The 22,770-nt window shown below is 42.6% G+C and overlaps 1 protein-coding gene across 5 annotated transcripts in view; it reads right to left on the reverse strand.

The window, feature by feature from the left end:
• Positions 1–22,233, reverse strand: part of ldah (lipid droplet associated hydrolase) — a 272,745-nt gene extending 250,512 nt beyond the window's left edge. For 3 of the 5 annotated variants that reach the window (XM_087977367.1, XM_087977362.1, XM_087977374.1), the window contains exon 1: positions 22,048–22,233. In XM_087977367.1, the coding sequence (XP_087833493.1) occupies positions 22,048–22,210 (163 nt within the window). In that variant the 5' untranslated portion in view covers positions 22,211–22,233. Of the gene's footprint in view, positions 1–10,986; positions 11,201–22,047 lie in introns of those variants that run through there. The other 2 variants (XM_087977379.1, XM_087977369.1) reach the window with 2 other exon arrangements.
• Between the last annotated feature and the right edge of the window lie 537 nt (positions 22,234–22,770).

Consider the following 22,770-nt stretch of genomic DNA (forward strand, 5'->3'; position numbering starts at 1 on the left):
AAAACTTGGAGCACACCATGAGTAACAAGCAAGTATTTGCATTAACCCCACTGAAATATACATAGGCTGGATGCACCATAGCTTTTGCTTACCACTTTGTATTTACAATATATAAATACAAAACAAATGCTGTGGCACAAAATTAAAAGAAAAATACTTTTACTACTGCAGTGTCATCAATTATTCAAGTGATACTAAGGCTGTTTACGCATGTGTTTTGAAATTTAATTGCTCAGAAGCGAACATTGATCTCAAACAATCTTTAGACTCTGACATAATCCTGTGATTGAATATTTTAATCAAGTAAAACTTTGTTCTGGTTGATATCTAAACATGAACAAAACAAATAAAACCTCCATGCACTAGGGTAACTGGTCATATCTACCGTGATATGAAGTTATCTCTTGAAGTCCAGGGGATTTGTCAAGAAAGATTTTGATGCGTAAGTACAGGGAACATCACATGCACGGCAACACAAAAGTGACAGAATGATTCTGGAGTCAGATAATCATAGATCATACAGCAGGGAAACAGACCTTTTAGTCCAACCAGTCCACGCCGACAATGTTCCCAAACCAAACTAGTCCCACCTGCCAGTTCCTGGCCTATATCCCTCCAAATCTTTCCTATTCATGTAATCATCCAAATGTCTTTTAAATGTTGTAAGTGTACCTTTTAGACAGGTACATAGATGGGATAGGATTGGAGTGATATGGACCAAATGCAGGCAAATGGGCCTAGTTTAATTGTGAAAACTGGGCAACATAGGCAGGTTGGGCTGAAAGGCCTGCTTATGTGTCGTAGGCCTCTTTGACTCTACCTCCATCCACCACTTTCTCTGGCAGGTCATGCCACACGTGAAACACTGCCTGTGTAAAAAATGTTGCCCCTCAAATTCTTTGCATAACCTTCTCCTCTCATCTTAAAAATATGCCCTCTCGTTATGAACTCCCCCACCCTAAGGAAAAGACCCTTATCATTCACTTCATCTACTTCCCTCATGACTTCATAAATGTCAACAAGGTCACCCCTCAACCACCAACACTCCAGTGAAAATAATCCCAGGCTTTCCAGTCTATACAGTAGAAACTCGATTATCCGAACGAGATGGGCGGGCACTATTTCGTTCGGATAATCGATTATTCGGATAATCGATTATTCGGAAAATCAATTAAATGCCTTTGCTCTGGGGCTCGGAGTTTTTAAAGTCTGCTCCCCGTTCAGGAGACAAGGCAGCACACAGCACGCGAGGCCCTGCCCCCAACTCCGTGCAAAATCTACCCCCCACCAGCAACCCCCTCCCCCCACCCCAACTCTGTGCAAAACCTACCCCTCGCTCCCAACCCCCTCCCCCACCCCCAACTCCATGCAACACCGCATCCTGCCCCCAACCCTGCCCACCGACCTGGTCCAAACCCGCCCCCCCCATCACAAAGCGGGCGAGCCCCTGCCCCCAACACAGCCCCCGCCACCCCTCTCGTCCACCCCACCCCTCTCTGGGGCATCTGGACTGTACATCAACAACAAGAGTGCTGCTGCTGCCTCTGTGGGGTAAGTCTCCAAATAGTGCACAGACACACACACACACACACAAAAAACTTCTTACTGGGGTTTGCCCTGTACAGGACAATATTGGAGAGATTATTCCTGGGTAGCGGAGGGGTGAGTGTAACCCCCGTGTAGAATTCCAGGGCAAGTGTGGGGAGAGAGAGAGGGCGTGAGGTCAGTCATTTGGAGACGGTGCCTTTTTAATCACTGTAAACAAAAGTTGGAAACACATCTTTGATGTCATGTTTCTGTCAGGACCTCCAGATCTCCTTCAGATAATCCGATTTTCGGATAATTGGTATTCGGATAATTGAGATTCCCCTATATATGTACGCAAACCCTCCATTTCCAGCAATATCCTGTTAAGTCTTTGCTGAACCCTCTCCAGTTTAATAATATCCTTCCTGTAAACAGGAGGTCTCACCAACATCCTTTACAACCTCAAGGTGATATCCCAAAGCTCTGTTCCATCTCCAATTTCCATTGTGTACTGGGAAAGATGAGCCTGTTGAATCACTAACGCATTTCATAACATGCTGGAAAAAGTATTGCAATAAGATGCTCAAACCCTCAAGATATTTAAAACATACTGGCTACGAACAGAGCTCTGTTAGGTTCTCTTATGTTGGAACAAATCAAGATTCACATTCTTACAAATGTTTGTAACATGGCTGCTGTTGCTAGTCACAATTACTAACTTCAGCTAATGTCTTTAATATAACCTGAACATAAACTGGCCCAGGACTGGCATGCATTTATATTTTTATAATTATTTTTAAAGACAGGGACAATGGCTCAGAGAAGAGTAGCCGAGAGAACAGTGCCTTCTGGTGGAGTAAGGGACTGTCTTGGGGGTAGCTGAGAGGTTTGTGACTACAAGAATTAAGGAGGACGACAGATGTTCAGACTTAATAGTGAAAAAAAAATGACCAAAGCTGAAAAAGGGTAATAGCATTTCAAAAATCAACCAGATTTATTCCAAGCTTTCAAACATTGGAGTTGAAATAAACAGGGAAGGTCTGCAAACAATTCAAAGACTACATGACCTTGATCAGATGGGCCGAGAAATAGAAGACAGTGTTTAATTTAGATTAATGCGAGGTGCTACATTTTGGAAATGCAAATTAAAGCGGGATGTATATACTTAATGACATGGTCCTGGGAAATGTTACTGAACAAAGAGCTTGGAGTGAAGGTTCATAGCTCCTCAAAAGTGGAGTTGCAGGTATATACAATAGTGAAGAAGGTTTTTGGTATGCGTGCTTCCATTGGCCAATGCATTGAGTATAGGAGTTGGGAGGTCATGTTGAAGTTGTACAGGACATTAATTAGGCCACTTTTGGAGTATTGCATGCAATCCTAGTCTCCCTCCTATGGGAAGGATATCATTCACAAGGATGCTACCAGAATTGGATAGTTTGAGCTATAGGGAGAGACTGAGTAGGCTGGGGTTACTTTCCCTGGAGCATCACAAGCTGAGGGGTGACCTTGTAGAAGTTTATAACATCATGAAGTGCATGGGTAGGGTGAATAGCCAAGGTCTTTTTCCCAGGTTGGTCCAAAACTAGAGGGCATAGGTTTAAGGTGAGAGCCGAATGATTTAAAGAGGACCTAAGGGGCAACTTTTCATGCAGAGGATGATGCGTTTATGGAATGAGCTGCCAAAACTACAACATTTAAAAGGCATGTGGATGGATATATGAATAGGAATGATTTGGAGATGCCTGCGTTGGACTGAGGTGGAACAAAGTTAAAAATCACACAACACCAAGTTATGGTCCAACAGGTTTAATTGGAAGCACTAGCTTTCGGAGCGCCGCTCTTCCATCAGGTGGTTGTGGAGGACACAATTGTAAGACACAGAATTTATAGGTTTAGTGGGATATGGGCCAAATGCCGACAAATAAAACTATATTAATTCAGGATATCTAGTCAGCATGGTTGAACCAAGGGGTCTGTTTCCATGGTAAAAACAATGACTGCAGATGCTGGAAACCAGATTCTGGATTAGTGGTGCTGGAAGAGCATAGCAGTTCAGGCAGCATCCGAGGAGCAGTGTTCCATGTTGTACAGCTCTATGACTCTAATACAATAACATTGGGTGATATTAACTAGTCCAAGATAAACTGGAAGAAATGGAGGTTGAAAGCAAATACTGCAGAAGCTTGAAATCTGAAACTACACCAGAAAAAAGCAACAAGAAACACAGTGTCAATTGCAAACTGAGTAACGTAAGGAAAAGGTCTGTTTTAGAGATCATATGTAACAATAACACTGCACTTCCCAAACTTTCAATCTTGGGATCTCAATCTGCACTTTGGGAAGTATCTGCATTCATGTAACAAGATGAAAAATGAGAAAAGGAATAAACTATTTATATGATGATTTATAAAATCATGACGGACATGGATAGGGTGAATATCCAAGGTTGTTTTCCTATAGTGGGGGAAGTCTAAAACTAGAAGGCATAGGTTATGGACTGGGCACTGACAGGTGGGACTAGATTTGGTTGGGATATCTGGTCAACATGGACAAGTTGGACTGAAGGGTCTGTTTCTGTGCTGTACATTTCTATGACTCTATGACAGACAGGTAACTTTTTCATGCAGAGGGTGGTGTGTGTATGGAATGAGCTGCCATAGGAAGTGGTGGAGGCTGGTACAATTTCAGCAATTAAAAGTCATCTGGAATGGTATATGAATGTGAAGGGTTTGGAGGGATATGGGTCAAATGCTGATCAATGCCATTAGGTGAGATTGGGATATCTGGTTGGCCCGGACAAGTTGGACCAAAGGGTCTGTTTCCATGCTGCATAACTCTATGACAACGTGGCATCGATCCAGACATCAGAAACAACAATGGCAGACAAAGCCCTGCCAATCCCTCCTCAGTTAAATGCAGGGTTTGTGCCAAAATTGTAAGGGCTGTCCACAATGGGTCAAACAACCATCTGATATAGGCACTTTCATGGAATCTTACCCGACAAACAATGTTCCAGAGACAACCTTCATTCCTGACTTAATCCAGAGATGGCAGCACTGTGGCTACAGTTGGAAGGGAGCTGTTCTGGGAGCCTTCAACATTGACTCTGGACCTCACAAATTCTCATGGCAAAATGAAATAGGAAAACCATTAACTCCCACCTGGCTGAAAATGGATTTGCCACAAAAAATTCTAAGCATTTTCAGTCAGAATGCCGAGCCCAACACATGGGAGTAACATTTTTCCAAATAATTGAAAATGATTTTAAGAAGTTACACACAATTATGAAGCAGTCTTACTGATGTATAGCAGTCAGGTTCTTAGCAGATTAAATATTTGATGCAGAAAACTTATAAAAAGTGCCTATTCATGCCTAAAAGGAAGTATAATTTTCGGGGTATCTTCGAAAGCCTGCAAATGCACATAAGTGGAAACGGATTACAATGATCTGGAGACATGGCCAGACCATGGCTGGCCACTACCACAATGTTTTTAACCCAAGTGCAAAAGATCACAGGAACACAACTTGAACAGCATGCAACTTGAGCTTTTAATTCCTCATTCTTTTGCACTGGCTTGGCCAATTTAAGGCAAATTCCACTGAAATAAACAGTTTATGTCCCAATTTATATCCAAGACATTGAGAAGAATAGATATTGGTGGTGCACAAATTAGCCAACTTGTGGCTGCAACCTCCCACACTCCAGGAAGAAATTCCATCCATAATCTGAGGCTGGGGTAGGTTCTGAAAAGTTGAAAGAATCTGTGTCTTCAGCCGTGAGGGAAATTACGGGTATTGATAACATTCCTGACAGGATATGGATTTAAGGAACGGATTCAGCCCAGCTGTATGAAGCAACTAAATTGACAGGCAAGAGCGGCTGCTGACAACGAGTGACTTAGTAATCTAGTCATTTCAAATGAGAAGTCAATTCTGCTCCTTGTGCTTGGGCTTAGTAATGGCTTGCAGAAAATTTCACCTACATCAGCACTCACAGCTTGAATGATTATCAGAGAAAATACGGACAATCATCAAAGCATTTAGATACCCAGGGAGGAGAAAGTGAGGACTGCAGATGCTGGAGATCAGAGTCGAGAGTGTAGTGCTGGAAGAGCACAGCAGGTCAGGCAGCATCCGAAGAATCTGATGAAGGGTTTATGCCCAAAACGTCGATTCTCCTGCTCCTCGGATGCTGCCTGACCTGCTGTGCTTTTCCAGCACTACACTCTCAACATTGAGACACCCATACTTCCTTTAACTTGTTGTTAAAAGGGTAAAAATCCAATCCAACTTTCCAAATGTACCCTCCTAATTCTCAATGATAATTAAGCAAATTTGATCTCCATTTTGCATATTTAGATGTAATAGATCTCTGTTGAAAGAAAACAGGAGCCAGCTGTTCAAAGAACTGACTTAAATGTTGTAGGCCAGATGTCAAACAATGACGAACCAGAATACAGGAAAGAGATAGAGTTTAGGGTGTAGGTTTGCTCGCTGAGCTGTAGGTTTGATATCCAGACGTTTCATTACCTGGCTAGGTAACATCATCAGTGGCGACCTCCAAGTGAAGCAACGCTGTTGACTCCTGCTTTCTATTTATATGTTTGTCCTGGATGGGGTTCCTGGGGTTTGTGGTGATGTCATTTCCTGTTCGTTTTCTGAGGGGTTGATAGATGGCATCTAGATCTATGTGTTTGTTTATGGCGTTGTGGTTGGAGTGCCAGGCCCCTAGGAATTCTCTGGCATGTCTTTGCTTAGCCTGTCCCAGAATAGATGTGCTGTCCCAGTCGAAATGGTGGTTTTTATCAGCCATGTGTAGGGCTACGAGGGAGAGGAGGTCGTGTCTTTTTGTGGCTAGCTGGTGTTCGTGTATCCTGGTGGCTAACTTTCTTCCTGTTTGTCCTACGTAATGTTATTGGCAGTCCTTGTATGGAATTTTGTAGATAACGTTGGATTTGTCCATGGGTTGTACTGGGTCTTTTAAGTTTGTTAGTTTTTGTTTGAGAGTGTTGGTGGGTTTGTGTGCTACGAGGATTCTGAGGGGTCTTAGTAGTCTGGCTGTCATTTCTGAAACTTCTTTGATGTATGGTAAGGTGGTTAGGGTTTCTGGTTGTGTTTGGTCTGCTTGTCGTGGTTTGTTCTTGAGGAATCTGCGCACTGTATCTTTTGAGTATCCATTCTTCTTGAATACGTTGTATAGGTGGTCCTCCTCTGTTTTCTGAAGTTCGTCTGTGCTGCAGTGTGTGGTAGCTGGTTGGAATAGTGTTCTGATACAGCTTTGTTTGTGTGTGTTGGGATGGTTGCTGGTGTAGTTAAGTATTTGGTCAGTGTTTGTCGGTTTTCTGTATACGCAGGTTTGTAGTTCTCCGTTGTCCTTTCTTTCGACTGTGACGTCCAGAAATGCGAGTTTGTTGTCGGTTTTTTCCTCCTTGGTGAACTTTATGCCAAACACATAGATCTCGATACAATCTATCAACCCCTCAGAAAACAAACAGGAAATGTCATCACCACAAACCCCAGGATCCCCATCCAGGACAAACATTAATAGAAAGCAGGGGACAACAGCTTCGCTTCACTTGGAGGTCGCCACTGATGATGTTACCTAGCCAGGTAATGAAACGTCTGGATATCAAACCTACAGCTCAGCGATCAAACCTACACCCTAAACTTCAACCTGAGCTATAAATCTTCACAAACCTTGCAAAGAGATAGAGTGCTTGATAATGTGGTGCAATGATAACAATCTTTCCCTCACTGTCAACAAAACTGAAAAACCTGACCATTGGCTTCAGGAAGCAAGGAGGAGGGCAAGCCCGCATCAACATCAATGGAACTGATGTGGGGAGAGTGAAGAGTGTCAAGTTCCTAGGAGTGACAATAACCAACAAGCTGTCCTGGACCACCCATGTTGATGCGATCGTCAACAAGGCACAGCAACGCCTCCACCTCCTCAGGAGGCTAAGGAAATTCAACATGTCCATAAGGATCCTCACCAATTTCTACAGATGCACCAATGGTCTGGCACGGTAACTGCTCTACCCAGAACTCTAAGAAACTACAGAAAGTTGTGAGCACAACCCAGTCCATCACGCAAACCATGGATCCATGGATTCCATCTATACTTCTCGCTGCCATCGAAAGGCAGCCAACATCACTAAAGTTCCCTCAGAATCTTAGTTATAATCTCTTCCAACCTCTTCCTTCAGTGACAAGATACATAAGCTTAAACACATGCACAAAAAGATTCAAGGACAGCCTCTTACTTGCTGTTATTAGACTTCTGAATGGACCTCTCAAATTTAAAATCTAATGTTGATCTTGCTTTGTGCACTTTCTTTGCCGTTGTAATTTTGTGTACCTCATTCTGGTCTGTCACCCTGTGATCTTTGTATGTTATGATCTGCCTGTGCTGCACAGAGTCATAGAGAGGTCCAGCACAGAAACAGACCCTTCGGTCTCACTCATCCATGCCAACTAGATATCCTAAACTAATCTAGTCCCATTTTCCAGCATTTGGCCCATATCCCTCTGTACTTTTCCTTGTCATATACCCATCCAGATGCCTTTTAAATATTGTAATTGTACCAGCCTCCACCACTTCCTCTGGCAGCTCATTCCATACACGTACCACACTCTGCAAGAAAAAGTTGCTCTTTAGGCCCCTTTTACATTTTTCTCCTCTCACCCTAACCCTACACCCTCTAGATCTGGACTTCCAAACCCCAGGGCAAAGACCTTGTCTATTTACCCTATCCACGCCCCTCATGATTTTATAAACTTCTATAAGGTCACCCCTCAACCTCTAACACTCAAGGGAAAACAGCTCAGGCCTACTCAGCCTCTCCCTATAGCTCAAACCCTCCAACCCTTGCAACATCCTTTAAAACTTTTCTGAAGCCTTTCAAGTTTCACAACGTCATTCCGATAGGAGCGAGACAAGAATTGCACACAATATTTCAAAAGTGGCCTAACCAACGTCCCATACAGCTGCAACATGACCTCCCAACTCCTATACTTGATGATCTGACTAAGGGAAAGCTTACCAAATGCCTTCTTCACTATCCCATCTACCTGCAACTCCACTTTCACAGATCTATGAACTTGCATTCCAAAACTATTCACTGTATTTAGGTAAATGTGACAAAACTAAATCAATCAAATGTTTAACCAGGTAAATGTGTGATTAAACAAATTTAGTTTTTTTAAGAAAAGAGATATGAGTACTATGAATTTGAATAAATGAGCAAGCCATTTTGTAACACACAAATGTGAACATAATTGCAAACTGTTCTAAAAAAATTAAAACCATCAATGTTTAATTTAAAAATCAATTAAAAGAAATTTTGAAATTCCTCTCAATATAAAAGCTTAGCACTTGTGAATAGAGTGCAGCCTTCCTCAATCGCGATAATATTTTTTTAAACTAGTCTGCAAGATGGATAGGAACACATTAGCCTGAGCTCTGGTTCAGAGCTTGCCTTGATTAGACAGCCCTTCATTCAGTGAAACTCAAACTGAGACAACCATTTCCTGTACCACATACAATACCATGACAACTACAACAATGTTAAGCCATTAATTTGCTTCAGTGTGAATTCCCATCAAGTTCTTTTCCCTCCAATTTCCTTACCGTTATGAATTTCGCATTCTAGGCTACCCAACAGGCCATGACACTCTCATGAACTTAAAATGGGAATAAAATGTGAAAGTTTCTCTCCCCCTGTTGTGCTTAACTAAAATGCATGTGGTACACACCACTTCCTTTCTTGACTGTTATATGGTCCACACTTTACCTAATGATGGCTGGTTATTACCAATTGCTAATCCATTAAAGATTGAAAATAGTCACAGGTTTCCCCAGGTCCTGGAACCCTATCGCAGGTGGCACTCCATTCCATTACAGGAACAATGCAGCGAGCAGCTCTTCCTGCTTGCATATATATTCCCTTCCCATTCCACCCCTGCAACATCGATCCCTGTCCATTATCCACTCATTCCAGGACATGAAGGGGTGACATTATCGAAGTTTATAAAATCATGAGGGGCATGTAATAGGGTGAAAAGTCAAGGTCTTTTTTGCAGGATGGGGGAGTCCAAACCTGGAGGGCATAGGTTTAAGGTGAGACCTGAAAGGTTTAAGGTGAGACCTGAAAGATTTAAGGTGAGACCTGAAAGGTTTAAGGTGAGACCTGAAAGGTTTAAGGTGAGACCTGAAAGGTTTAAGGTGAGACCTGAAAGATTTAAGGTGAGACCTGAAAGATTTAAAAGACACCTAAGGGTAAGTTTTTCATGCAGAAGGTGGTGCACGCATGGAATGAGCTTCCAGAGGAAGTGGTGGAAGCTGATATAATTACAACATTTAAAAGGCATCTGGATGTGTAACTGAATAGGTTTAGAGGGATATGGAGGCTAAGTGCTGGCAAATGTGACTAGATTAGTTTAGGATATCTGCTTGGCATGGAAGTTGGACCAAATAGTCTGTTTTTATGCTGTATAGCTCTATGACTCTATCTGAAAATGTAGTTTTCGTCTGCTGTACTGGTGTTTTTAAACCAGTGCTTCCCCAAGTGGGTTCAAAGTCGAGGTGATGTTTTGGGATTGGGAGCGCTGATGGAGTAGATGCTGACCAGGTTATAAAAGCTGTGCTCCCACTCTAACAGGCCCTGACCACCCTGCAGCCTGCAATGAGGAGTCCCAACAATTTTCAAGCCTTCAATCTGGGTCACTCATTGGGAGAGGGTTTGGTTAAGTGTCATTTAAAACCCTTCTCTAGTGGCACACAGGAAAAAGAAACAAAAGCAGGAGGCTGTCAGAAATCTGTGGTGAAGTAAATGGGAAATGAAAGCTATCGCTATGAATGACAAAATATTCCCAGATCTCCTTTAACAACAATAATGTGCATTTAAACAGCACCTTTAACACAGTAAACTGCTACAATGTTTCTCTCATGAACACTGATTTAGAACACTCCAAGTGATAATCATGGATGAATGCTCCCAATTCTACTCAGACTAAGGAGTGATTTCCTTCAGTGTAGAAGCTGGCCATTTGGCCCATTGAGTCCACAGTGACCCTCTGAAGAGCATCCCACCCAGAGCCACCACCTCCCATCCCTGTAACCCTGCATTTCCCATGGCTAATCCACCTAGCCTGCACATCACTTGACACTATGGGTTCTTTAGCACAGCCAATTCACCTGACCTGCACATCTTTGGACTGTGGGAGGAAACCGGAGCACCCGGAGGAAACCCACACAGACACAGGGAGAACGTGCAAATGCCACACAGACAGTCACCTGAGGGTGGGATTGAACCCAGATCCCTGGTGCTGTGAGGCAGCAGTGCTAACCACTGAGCCACCGTGCTGCCCCAGATGTAATGATGCATCTTACTTTCTTCTGTACAATACAGACAACTATTTCATCAATATATGCTAGAATACTGGCAAACACTTACCCAAAGAAAACTTCAGGTGAAGATTGCTCGGACAGGGACAAATTAGACGCTATTGTCTCCCTGGAAAGAATCCTCGTGCCCCTCAAGAAATTTCTAACAGCACATTAGGATTAGCTTTTTTGTCACGTATACTCAATGAGTTCAGTGAAAGGTTTATACATCAACACTTACAGCACCATCTTAGGTACAAGATACTTAGGTACAGCTTCTTTAGTTAAACCTACAGCGTGTTATGCAATCCAAAGTGACAAGTATTGATAGGTTTAGAAAGGTATCAGGTCTGTGGAGTTTGACTTGAACGTGACACTTATGTCTCCAAGATCTGATTAAATGTGAACTGAGTCCTTCAAGTTTCAGTGCAAAACCTGAGGGTGGTCCAAATGGAAATCAAGTTACTGCTTCTAGTTTTGTTAATTATTTGCAAATTTATGGAACAATCGAGTTTTAAATTACAACACACCGTCATAAAAACTCATGATCTTCGGAACTTGCTCTTTGAAATTTGTCAAGTAATGCCAACATGTTCTTCAGATGTAAATGCTGCACCGAGGAAGTTAGAGATTAAGGAGGTAGTTTAGACCAAGAGACAGGAGGTCCTGGTGGATGAGGTGGTGAAGAGAAGGAATGTTCTTGTTCCCCAGGTCGAGCAGACAAACAGTGCCAGCCTGGTCCGAGGGTGCTATGTGAGTTAGTGTGGAGTATCTACAGCCTGGCAACATGTCCAGCAGTACAAAACGACCTGCTACGTTCTGTCAAACTGTTGTCCTTTAGATAACGGACGCTCATTCCCTCAATCCCTTCTATTACTGGTCACCAAGGTTTACGCTCTGCCCCTCTCACTATTGAACACAACATATTCCCTCACTCACCCTCATTCCCCCGACACGACTAACCCTGGATGCTCTCTCTGCTGCCTTCTCTCACCCAGAACCTTTACCACCTTTCCTCCACCCACACCAACACAATCAATCATATCACCCACTTACATCTTACTCAATCCTTGTCTCTGCATTATTCCAGGAGAAAGCAGACCAGAATAACATTGAAAGAGCCAGGACAGATGGAGAGGTACCAGGTATTTATCTTCTCATCCCCTATTGGGATAGGATTATTACCCTTTCCAGCAAGAACAGAGGCTTCTCATGCTGAAAAGTCAATGCCCAGCCAACATTTTCCAGTGGAGTTGCTGGCACGAGGGGTATAATCACTGGACTGTTAATCCAGAAACCCAGGTAGTGTTCTGGGGAGCTCGGTTCAAATCCCACCGCGGCAGATGGTGGAATTTGAATTCAATAAATATCTGGAATTAAGAATCTAACGACTACTATAAATCCATTGCTAATTGTTGGAAAAACCCATTCGATTCACTAATGCCCTTTAAGGAAGGAAATCTGCCATCCTCACCTGGTCTGGCCTACATGTGATTCCAGACCCACAGCAATGGGGTTGACTCCCAACTGCCCTCTGGGCAATAAGAGATGGACAATAAATGCTGCCTAGCCAGTGACGCCCTCATCCCGTGAATGAATAAAATCCAAGTAAGCAACATTATGCATTTTTATGCCACGTTCTTAATAGATTAAATATGAAGGCCATGTTAGGAGGCCACAACTTGTATTCCTTGGTCACAATGCTTTCACTCTTTTGTGTCCTGCAGGTTCACGGTCCGTGGGCATGGAATGCACATGGTCACTGCCCAGGTAGCATGCCCCGAGATGCTCGTGCTGGGTATCCAAGATGCCAGTCCAGAGGAATCAGTGCCAACCTTAAAGTGCCAAGTACCACTTGGACTTTCATCTTGGAAATTTGAAGTTGGAGGGAAAGGGAAGCACAATTAAGGAATAATAAGGGTGATAAAGCATCATATTCCTCAATGATAGACTTCCCTACACTCACTGGTGAGAATTTTGAAGAGAAAATGAGGTCTGCATATGCTGGAGATCAGAGATGGAAATGTGTTGCTGGAGAAGCGCAGCAGGTCAGGCAGCATCTAGGGAACAGGAGAATCGATGTTTCGGGCATTAGCCCTTCCTGAAGAAAGGTGAGAATTTTGAGCCGGTTGGAAAATGTCACATTTTGGTCTGCCTGTTGAGAAGGGCCTCACTCGATTTTCCCAAATTTCTTGCTAAAGCTGACATTCAGGGGCTGACCGGATTCCACTCAAGTTGATAGTTCCAGTCAATGACCTTTTATCAGAATACTCCTAAAACTTTTGAGAACAGATCATCGACTTGAAACGTAAACACTGCTTCTCTTCACAGATACTGCCTGACCTGCTGAGTTTTGTTTTCCAGCAGATTTTGTTCTTACGCCATCATCTTCACCACTTTATATCCTCCTGATTTAAATCTCCCTGCCAGTATGTTAACTAGTAAGGTGGAAGGGTGGGACCAGGGAGATAGTGAGGAAAGAGATCAATCTGAGACTTGTACAGTTGAGAAAAGAAGTGAGTCAAACAATCAGGGTAGGCAGGGACAAAGCAGAAAACAAGGTAGAACTGATAAATTAAATTGCATTTATTTCAATGCAACAGGCCTAATAGGGGAGGTAGATGAACTCAGGGCATGGTTAGGGACATGGGGCTGGGATAGCATAGCAATTACAGAAACATGGCTCAGGATGGGCAGGACTGGCAGCTTAATGTTCCAGGATTCAAATGCTACAGGAGGGATAGAAAGGGAGGCAAGAGAAGAGGGTGAGTGGCGTTTTTGATAATCGATACCGTTACAACTGTACTGAGGGAGGATATTCTGGAAATACATCCACGGAGGCTATTTGGGTGGAACTGAGAAATAAGAAAGGGATGATCACCTTGTAATTGTATTATAGACCCTCTAACAGTTAGCAGGAAATTGAAAAACAAATTTGTAAGGAGATTTCAGTTATACATAAGAATAATAGGGGATTTTAACTTTCCAAACATAGACTGGGACTACCATAGTGTTATGGGTTTAGATGGAGAGGAATTTGTTAAATGTGTACAAGAAAATTTTCTGATTCAGTATGTGGATGTACCTACTAGAGAAGGTGTAAAACTTGACTTACTCTTAGGAAATAAGGCAGTGCAGGTGACTGAGGTGTCAGTGGGGGAGCACTTTGGGGCCAGTGACTATAATTCTATTAGTTTTAAAATGGTGATGGAAAAGGATAGACCAGATCTAAAAGTTGAAGTTCTAAATTGGAGGAAGGCTAATTTTAACAGTATTAGGCAAGAACTTTCAAAAGCTGATTGGGGGCAAATGTTTGCAGGTAAAGGGACGGCTGGAAAAGGGAAGCCTTCAAAAATGAGATAGCGAGAATCAGAGAAAGTATATTCCTATTAGGGTGAAATGAAAGGCTGGTAGGTATAGGGAATGCTGGATGAATAAAGAAAGTGAGGGTTTGGTTAAGAAAAAGAAGGAAGCATATGTCAGTTAAAGACAGGAGAGATCGAGTGAATCCTTAGAAGAGTATAAAGGCAGTAGGAGTATACTTAAGAGGGAAATCAGGAGGGCAAAAAGGGGACATGAAATAGCTTTGACAAATAGAGTTAAAGAGAATCCAAAGGGTTTTTACAAATACATTAAGGACAAAAGGGTAACTAGGGAGTGAATAAGGCCCCTCAAAGATCAGTAAGGCAGCATTTGTATGGAGCTGCAGGGAATGGGGGAGATACTAAACAAGTATTTTGCATCAGTGCTTACTGTGGAAAAGGACATAGAATGTAGGGAAACAGATGGTGTCTGTGGGGAGCACTTTGGGGCCAGTGACTATAATACTAAATGAGTATTTTGCATCAGTATTTACTGTGGAAAAGGACATGGAAGATATAGAATGTAGGGAAATAGATGGTGACACCTTGAAAAATGTCCATATTACAGAGGAGGAAGTGCTGGATGTCTTGAAATGCATAAGAGTGGATAAATTCCCAGGACCTGATCTAGTGTAGTTGAAACTTTATTGCTGGAACAGCACAGCAGGTCAGGCAGCATCCAGGGAACAGGAGATTCGACGTTTCGGGGACAGGCCCTTCTTCAGGAAACCTGATCTAGTGTACCCTAGAACTCTGTGGGAAGCTAGGGAAGTGATTGCTAGGCCCCTTGCTGAGATATTTGTATCATCAATAGTCACAGGTGAGGTGCCAGAAGACTGGAGGTTGGCTAACATGGTGCCACTGTTTAAGAAAGGTGGTAAGGACAAGCCAGGGAACTATAGCCCAATGAGCCTGATATCGGTTGGAGGGAATCCTAAGGGACAGGATGTACATGTATTTGAAAGGCAAGGACTGATTAAGGGTAGTCAACATGGCTTTGTGCGTGGGAAATCATGTCTCACAAACCTGAGTTTTTTGAAGAAGTAACAAAGAGGATTGATGAGGGCACAGCAGTGGATGGGATTGATTTGGTTGGCATATCTGGTCGGCATGGATGAGTTGGACCAAAGGGCCTGTTTCCGTGCTGTACATCTCTATGACTCTATGATTCAGTTTCCCTTCCCAGTCATGACCTCAAGTCAAACTATGCTGTTTGCAATGTTGGGAAGTCAACTATCCAAAGGCCCAAGCTTTCAACCCCATATTCTTCATAATAAAGACGACCCATTTTCAACCCTGCCTCAGGCATCTGCCACTGAAAGCCCCAACTATGCCAAAATTGCCACCAACGATTACAAAAACTGACCTGCCATTCTCCACAGATCTCAGCTCATGCAAAACCCTGTTACATGTATCCAATCACAGTGCAGGTCAAACATTCTCACCCTCGCTGACCTGCATTGGCTCCTAGTCCAAACTCTCCACTGTGATATTTTTCAGCCTTCCATTTAAAACCATTCATGGCCTCAGGTTTTTAAGACTTTGACCTCATCCAACCCCAAATCGTTCCCATTGTCTCCTCATTACACTGAGGTAACATACTCACAAGGAATGAAGAGCTATACTTGACCACTTATGTGCAAATGATTCTCTGAGAACAACACAAGTCAACTTTAAGCTTCATTTGCCTCAAATCTCAGTTTCATTTTTTTTGCTCCTATATTTTTATTGACTGTTTTCCTTAATACATCACTGAACGCTGCAGACCGTGTTTTTTTGGTACATCTGCTGATTATTCTCAAACATCTATGAGCTCAATAAACATTGAGTCTGCCATTTTAATGAGGATTGGTTGAATTGACCTATCTTGTCTGTGCTATGCTAGTTCCTCTGACACTATAAATGAACTTAATGTTGAATAATATATCTTGACATCATGTAAGCTTTCGTTTGAAGCTGTCATGTAATATTGGACTCAACTCCATACTAGCTGAAAATGTGTTGCTGGAAAAGCGCAGCAGGTCAGGCAGCATCCAGGGAACAGGAAAATCGACGTTTCGGGCATAAGCTCTTCTTCAGGAAATCCTGAAAAAGGGCTTATGCCCGAAACGTCGATTCTCCTGTTCCCTGGATGCTGCCTGACCTGCTGCACTTTTCCAGCAACACATTTTCAGCTCTGATCTCCAGCATCTGCAGACCTCACTTTCTCCTCAACTCCATACTAATCAATTTGTCACATGTTAATTAAAAAAATCACTGATCAGTGCATAACCTCTGGAATCACTCACTTTTTAATACCTAATTAGTAAATGTAACACTAATATTTAATATCCCAACTGTTTTTGTAATCACTAGTTTATTTTAATTTATATTTGTTTTTGAACATACTTTATGCTACATGTCTATCTGCACTGTAGTGGTTGTGAATAATAAGCTGACAATGCTCTTTAAACTATTGAATTATTTTTACATCTTTAAAACTGATTTTTAAAGTCATTCACAGAATATGAGTTTCACTGGCGAAGCCAGCATTTGTTGGCATCCCCAATGGCCCTTCAGAAGGGCAAATCAATGCAAGATTAATTGTACCACCCTCGTTGTGCAACTTGTTTCGTAAGATGTAGTATGTATCAGATAACATTACAAAAATACAATACGATGCTTTACATCTTTTGAGAATTTGCTCTAAATATGATACAATGGACATCAACATTAATGTCAGAAATATGAACATTATAAATTATATTGGTATGTAGGTTTATAAGTCAAAATAATAACACTAAATGTTACACTGGATATAGTAGTTGAAGTATATTTTAATTACATCACTGTTGATTTAAGCATTCATGTGGCTTCTTTGCCAAATTCACAAAGTACCACGATAAGAAAAAGGGACAGGACTAGCTTGTTCGGCCCCTCAAGCCTACTATCTCATTCAGTAAGTTCATGGCTGATCCAACACCTGTCCACTTTCATCTCCTTTCCCTGTAACCCCTGGATTCCCTGACTGATTAAGCATCTGTCCACCTCAGGCTTAACTGTACACAAGGACTCTGCCCCCACAGCTCTCTGTGGCAAGGAGTTCCAAAAAATCTCAAACCTCTGAGATAAAAAAATTCTCATCTAGAAAGCTGTTATGAAACTTGAAGGAGTTCAGAAAAGATTTACAAGGATGTTTTGCTGGGGCTGGAGGGCTTGCGTTATAGGGAGAGGCTGTTAAGGTTGGGGCTACTTTCCCTGGAGAGTCGGATGCTGAGGGGTAACCTTTCAGAGATTTATAACATCATGAGGGACATGGATAGGGGAAATAGATAAAGTCTTTACCCCGGTGTGGGGGAGTCCCAATCACAAAGACACAGGTTTAAGGTGAGAGTCAAAAGATTTAAAAGGGATCGTCAAGGCAAACTTATTCATGCAGAGGGTGGTGCATGCATGGACTGAGCTGCCAGAGGAAGTGTGGAGGCTGGTACAATGCCAGCATTTAAAATGGGTACATGAATAGGAAGAGTTTAGAGGGATATGGGCCAAATGCTAGCAAATGGGACTAGATTAATTTAGGATACCTGTTGGCATGGATGAGTTGGACCAAAGGATCTGTTTCTGTGTTGTACATCCCTATGACTATCCCAGTCTTAAATTGGTGTCCCTTTATTCTGAAACTATGCCCTCTGATTGTAGACTCACCCATGAGGGGTAAGATCCTCTCAGCATTTACCCTGTAAAACTCCTTAAGAATTCTAGGTATTTCAATTAGATCACCTTTCATTTTTTAAACTCCAGTGAGTAGACTCCCAACCTGCTTTGCTCATAAGACAATCCATCCATCCTGGGGATCATGCTAATGAACCTTCTCTGAACTGCCTCCTTTAATAAGGGAATAAAACCTGTTCACAGTACCTTGCATGTGGTCTCCCCAACACCTTGGACAGTTGCTGTAAGACTTCCCCTACTCATACTCCAACCCCTTTGAAATAAGGGCCAACATTCCATTCGCCTTCCTGATTACCTGCTGGACCTGGATGCTACTTTTCTGTGTTTCAAAAGTCCCCCGAGCCCCTTTGTGTTGAAGGCTTGCACTGTTTTCTCCATTTAACTGATACTGTTCTTTTGCTTTCCCTTCCCTTCACTTTTTCCCAGATCATCTTTCATTTGCAAACTTTTTGCCCATTTACTTAACCTCTCAATATCTCCCTATAAACTGCTTGTATCCCTCTCATAACCTGCCTTTCCACCTATTTTTGTGCTCTCTGCATATCTGGTTCCAGTACCATCACTTTCTTCCTCCAAGTCACTAATATATACTGTAAACAGTTACAATCCTCACATGGATTTCTGTGGAACCCCACTGGAATGAGGTCACCAATCTGAAGAAAAAACCCCTTATCCCTGATCACTGTTTCTTGCCCATCTGTTCATGTCTGGCCTCCAACAACAAGGGTTCTTATCTTATGTTTTAACCTTTTGTGAGGTACCTTGTCCAACACCTTCTGCAAATCTAAATAAAACACATCTACTGGTTCCCCTCAATCTACTCTCGTTGAGACTTCCTTGAAAATCTCAAATAAATTAGTCAGACATGATTTCCCTTGCATTACGCCATGCTGATTCTGCTCAAACCGATTACAATTTTTGAAACGTTCTGCTATTACTTCCTTAATAATTGACTCCAATACTTTTTCAACAATAAATGTTAAGCTAATTGGGTTGCTGCTGCCCACTTTTTGCCTCCTTCCCATTTTGAACAGGGGTACACATTCGCACTTTGCCAATCCTCTGGTACGTTTCCAGAATCCAACGAATTTTGGGCACACAATAACTGCACCAATACCCTACAGGATTCCTGACATCTTGGCAATATAAACATAGCTGATGGCTAAGCTTCAGCCCACAGTTGCTGGGGCCTATCATTCTGTGAGTGAGATAGCCTTCTAAACCAACATGTTCCGATTTCTGTGATTTTCTGGATTTGACATGCGTCCCTTGGACCCTCACTTATTATGTCATTAAACCAATATTTTCATCCTCTCTATGTCTAAACACATCTTCATCTATCTTATCTCTAACTTGCCCATTTTAATTTCTCTGAATTATTATCCCCATTTGCTGCCTTGTTTTACAGCACCATCTAGCTATTCATGCATCTTGTTTAATTCCCTCAATCACATTACATTTCTGATTCTAATGACAGAAAATTACGACGCACAGTAAGTTGCAATGAGGTTGGTCTGTAGAGGGATATTAATTGGTTAAGTGAGTGGGTAAATCTTTAACAAATGGGGTAAATGTAAACTTGTCCACTTTGGCAGGATGAATAGGAAAGTAACACATTATTTCAATGGACAGAAATAGCAAAACTCTTGAGGTACAGTATAAAGTTAAAAATCACACATAACATCAGGTTATAGTCAAACAGGTTTATTTGGAAGTACTAGATTTTGGAGCGCTGCTCCTTCATCAGGTGCTCCGAAAGCTAGTGCGTCCAAGTCAAGGTGTTGGACTATAACCTGGTGTTGTGTGATTTTTAACTTTGTAGACCCCAGTCCAACGCCGGTGCCTCCAAATCTTGAGGTATACAGCTTGTGTACCTCATGTTCTGACACATGGATGACAAATTTGGTATCAGGTACAGTCAGTGATTAGGCAGGCAGGAAGAATGTTGTTGTTTACCATAAAAGGATGACAATATAAAAAGATCAATGCTTTGCCACAATCGTACAGGGTGTTGTTTGGCCCACCTCTAGAGGACAGTGTACAGTTTTTAGTAGCTTTATTCAAGAAAGCACATCATTTCATTTGAAGCAGTTCAGAGACAGTTCATTTTTGCGTGTGGAGGCGGAAGAGATTGGGGAGACACTGAATGAATACTTTTCTTCAGTATTCACTCAGGAACAGGGCATTGTTGTCGATGAGAATACTGAGGCACAAATAAGTAGAATGGATGGCTTTGAGGTATGTAGAGAAGAGGTGTTGGAAATCCTGGAAAAGGTGAAAATAGATAAGTCCCCTGGGCCTGATGGCATTTATCCTAGGATTCTCTGGGAAGCAAGGGAGGAGATTGCAGAGCCATTGGCCTTGATTTTTATGTCCTCTTTGTCTACAGGAGTAGTCCCAGAAGACTGGAGGATAGCAAATGTGGTTCCCTTGTTCAAAAAGGGGAGTAGGGATAGCCCTAGTAACTATAGGCCGGTGAGTCTCACTTCTGTTGTGGGCAAAGTCTTAGAGAGAATTGTAAGGGATAGGATTTATGCACATCTGGATAGGAATAATGTGATCAAGGATAGTCAGCATGGTTTTGTGAAGGGCAAGTCGTGCCTCACAAACCTTATTGAATTCTTTGAAAAGGTGACGAAGGAGGTTGATGAGGGGAAAGCGGTAGATGTGGTATATATGGATTTTAGTAAGGCGTTTGATAAGGTTCCCCATGGTAGGCTACTGCAGAAAATACGGAGATATGGCATTGAGGGTGAGTTGGAGGTTTGGATTAGGAATTGGCTGGATGGAAGAAGACAGAGGGTAGTAGTTGATGGCAAAGTTTCTTCATGGAGTGCCGTCACTAGCGGTGTTCCACAAGGATCTGTTTTGGGACCATTGCTGTTTGTCATTTTTATAAATGACCTGGAAGAGGGGTTAGAAGGTTGGGTGAGCAAGTTTGCGGATGATACGAAAGTCGGAGGAGTTGTTGACAGTGAGGAAGCATGTGGCAGGTTACAGCAGGATATAGAGAAGCTGCAGAGCTGGGCAGAAAGGTGGCAGATGGAATTCAATGTAGCTAAGTGCGAGGTGATTCACTTTGGGAAGAATAACAAAAAGATGGGGTACTGGGCTAATGGTCGGATACTTGGTAGTGTGGATGAGCAGAGGGATCTTGGTGTCCATGTACACAGATCTCTGAAAGTTGCCACCCAGGTAAATAGTGCGGTGAGGAAGGCATATGGCGTACTGGCTTTTATTGGTAGAGGAATTGAGTTCCGGAGTCCTGAGGTCATGATGCAGTTGTATAAGACTCTGGTACGGCCGCATCTGGAATATTGTGTGCAGTTTTGGTCGCCATACTATAGGAAGGATGTGGAGGCATTGGAACGGGTGCAGAGGAGGTTTACCAGGATGTTGCCTGGTATGGAAGGAAAATCGTATGAGGAAAGACTGAGGCACTTGGGGCTGTTTTCACTAGAGAAAAGAAGGTTTAGGGGTGACTTGATTGAGGTGTAAAAGATGATTAGGGGGTTAGATAGGGTCGACAGTATGAACCTTTTCCCGCGTATTGAGTCGGGTATTACAAGGGGGCATAGCTTTAAATTAAGGGGGGGTAGATATAGGACTGATGTTAGGGGTAGGTTCTTCACTCAGCGAGTCGTTAGTTCATGGAATGCCCTGCCAGTAACAGTGGTGGACTCTCCCTCTTTATGGGCATTTAAGAGGGCATTGGATAGGTATATGGAGGATAGTGGGTTAGTGTAGTTTAGGTGGGCTTGGATTGGCGCAACATCGAGGGCCCAAGGGCCTGTACTGCGCTGTATTCTTCTATGTTCTATGTTCTATTCCCAGGATGAAGGAGTTATCTTATACAGAAGACTGGAAAGACAGGGCCTGCATCCATTCCTGTTTAGAAGGATGAGAAATGTTCTGACTGAAACATCATGCATCCCAAAGGGACTGAGAGATATTTCCCTTGAGAGAGACAGATTAGAAGGAAGAAAGACAGTTTCAAAATAAGGGGTTTCCATTTAAGAAGAAAGTGAGATTTTTTTTTCCAGAGGATATTTGCTTACCAAGAGATATCACTTTTCCAAGAGCAATGGAGGTTGGGCGGTTAGATAACTTTAAAGATGACTTGGATAGATACCTGACCAGGCAAAAGTGAGGACTGCAGATGCTGGAAACCAGAGTCAAGATTAGAGTGGTGCTGGAAAAGCACAGCAGGTCAGGCAGCATACGAGGAACAGGAAAATTGATGTTTCGGGCAAAAGTCCTTCATCAGGAATGGAGGCCTGCCTGAAAAGTCAATTTTCCTGCTTCTCTGTTGCTGCCTGACCTGCTGTGCTTTTCCAGCACCACTCTAATCTAGGTACCTGACCATCAGAAGAAACAAAGGGAACGGGATATTTGGGAATGTAGGAGCTGCAATCAGATCGGTCATGATTTTAGCAAATGCCTTGAGGGCTGAATGGCCATTTCCTGCTGCAGATTGCGATCTTTGTTTGCTCCCTGTTTCTCCTGGTCCCACTTTACTCTTTCTAATACACTCTATCCCTGACCTCTATTTTTTTCCCTCCATCCATTCTTCCAATTCATTTCACTCACTTTGTCTCCCCAAACTACTTCTGTCACATTCCTCTTCTGTCCCATTTCTCCCTCCCTCCTATTCCATTTCTCATTCACTTTCTCTGTCCCATCTCTCCCTCCCGTCAGATCCTATTCAAGCTCTCTGTCCCATACCATTGCCCAGTTCCTGTGCCCTATTTCTCTCTCTCCTTCCCCTGCTGTCCAACCTC

This window comes from Chiloscyllium plagiosum, unplaced genomic scaffold (assembly GCF_037043375.1).
Source record: "Chiloscyllium plagiosum isolate Xiang-an unplaced genomic scaffold, Cpla_swu_hap1 HiC_scaffold_3, whole genome shotgun sequence".
In the NCBI taxonomy this organism is placed as follows: Eukaryota; Metazoa; Chordata; class Chondrichthyes; order Orectolobiformes; family Hemiscylliidae; genus Chiloscyllium; species Chiloscyllium plagiosum.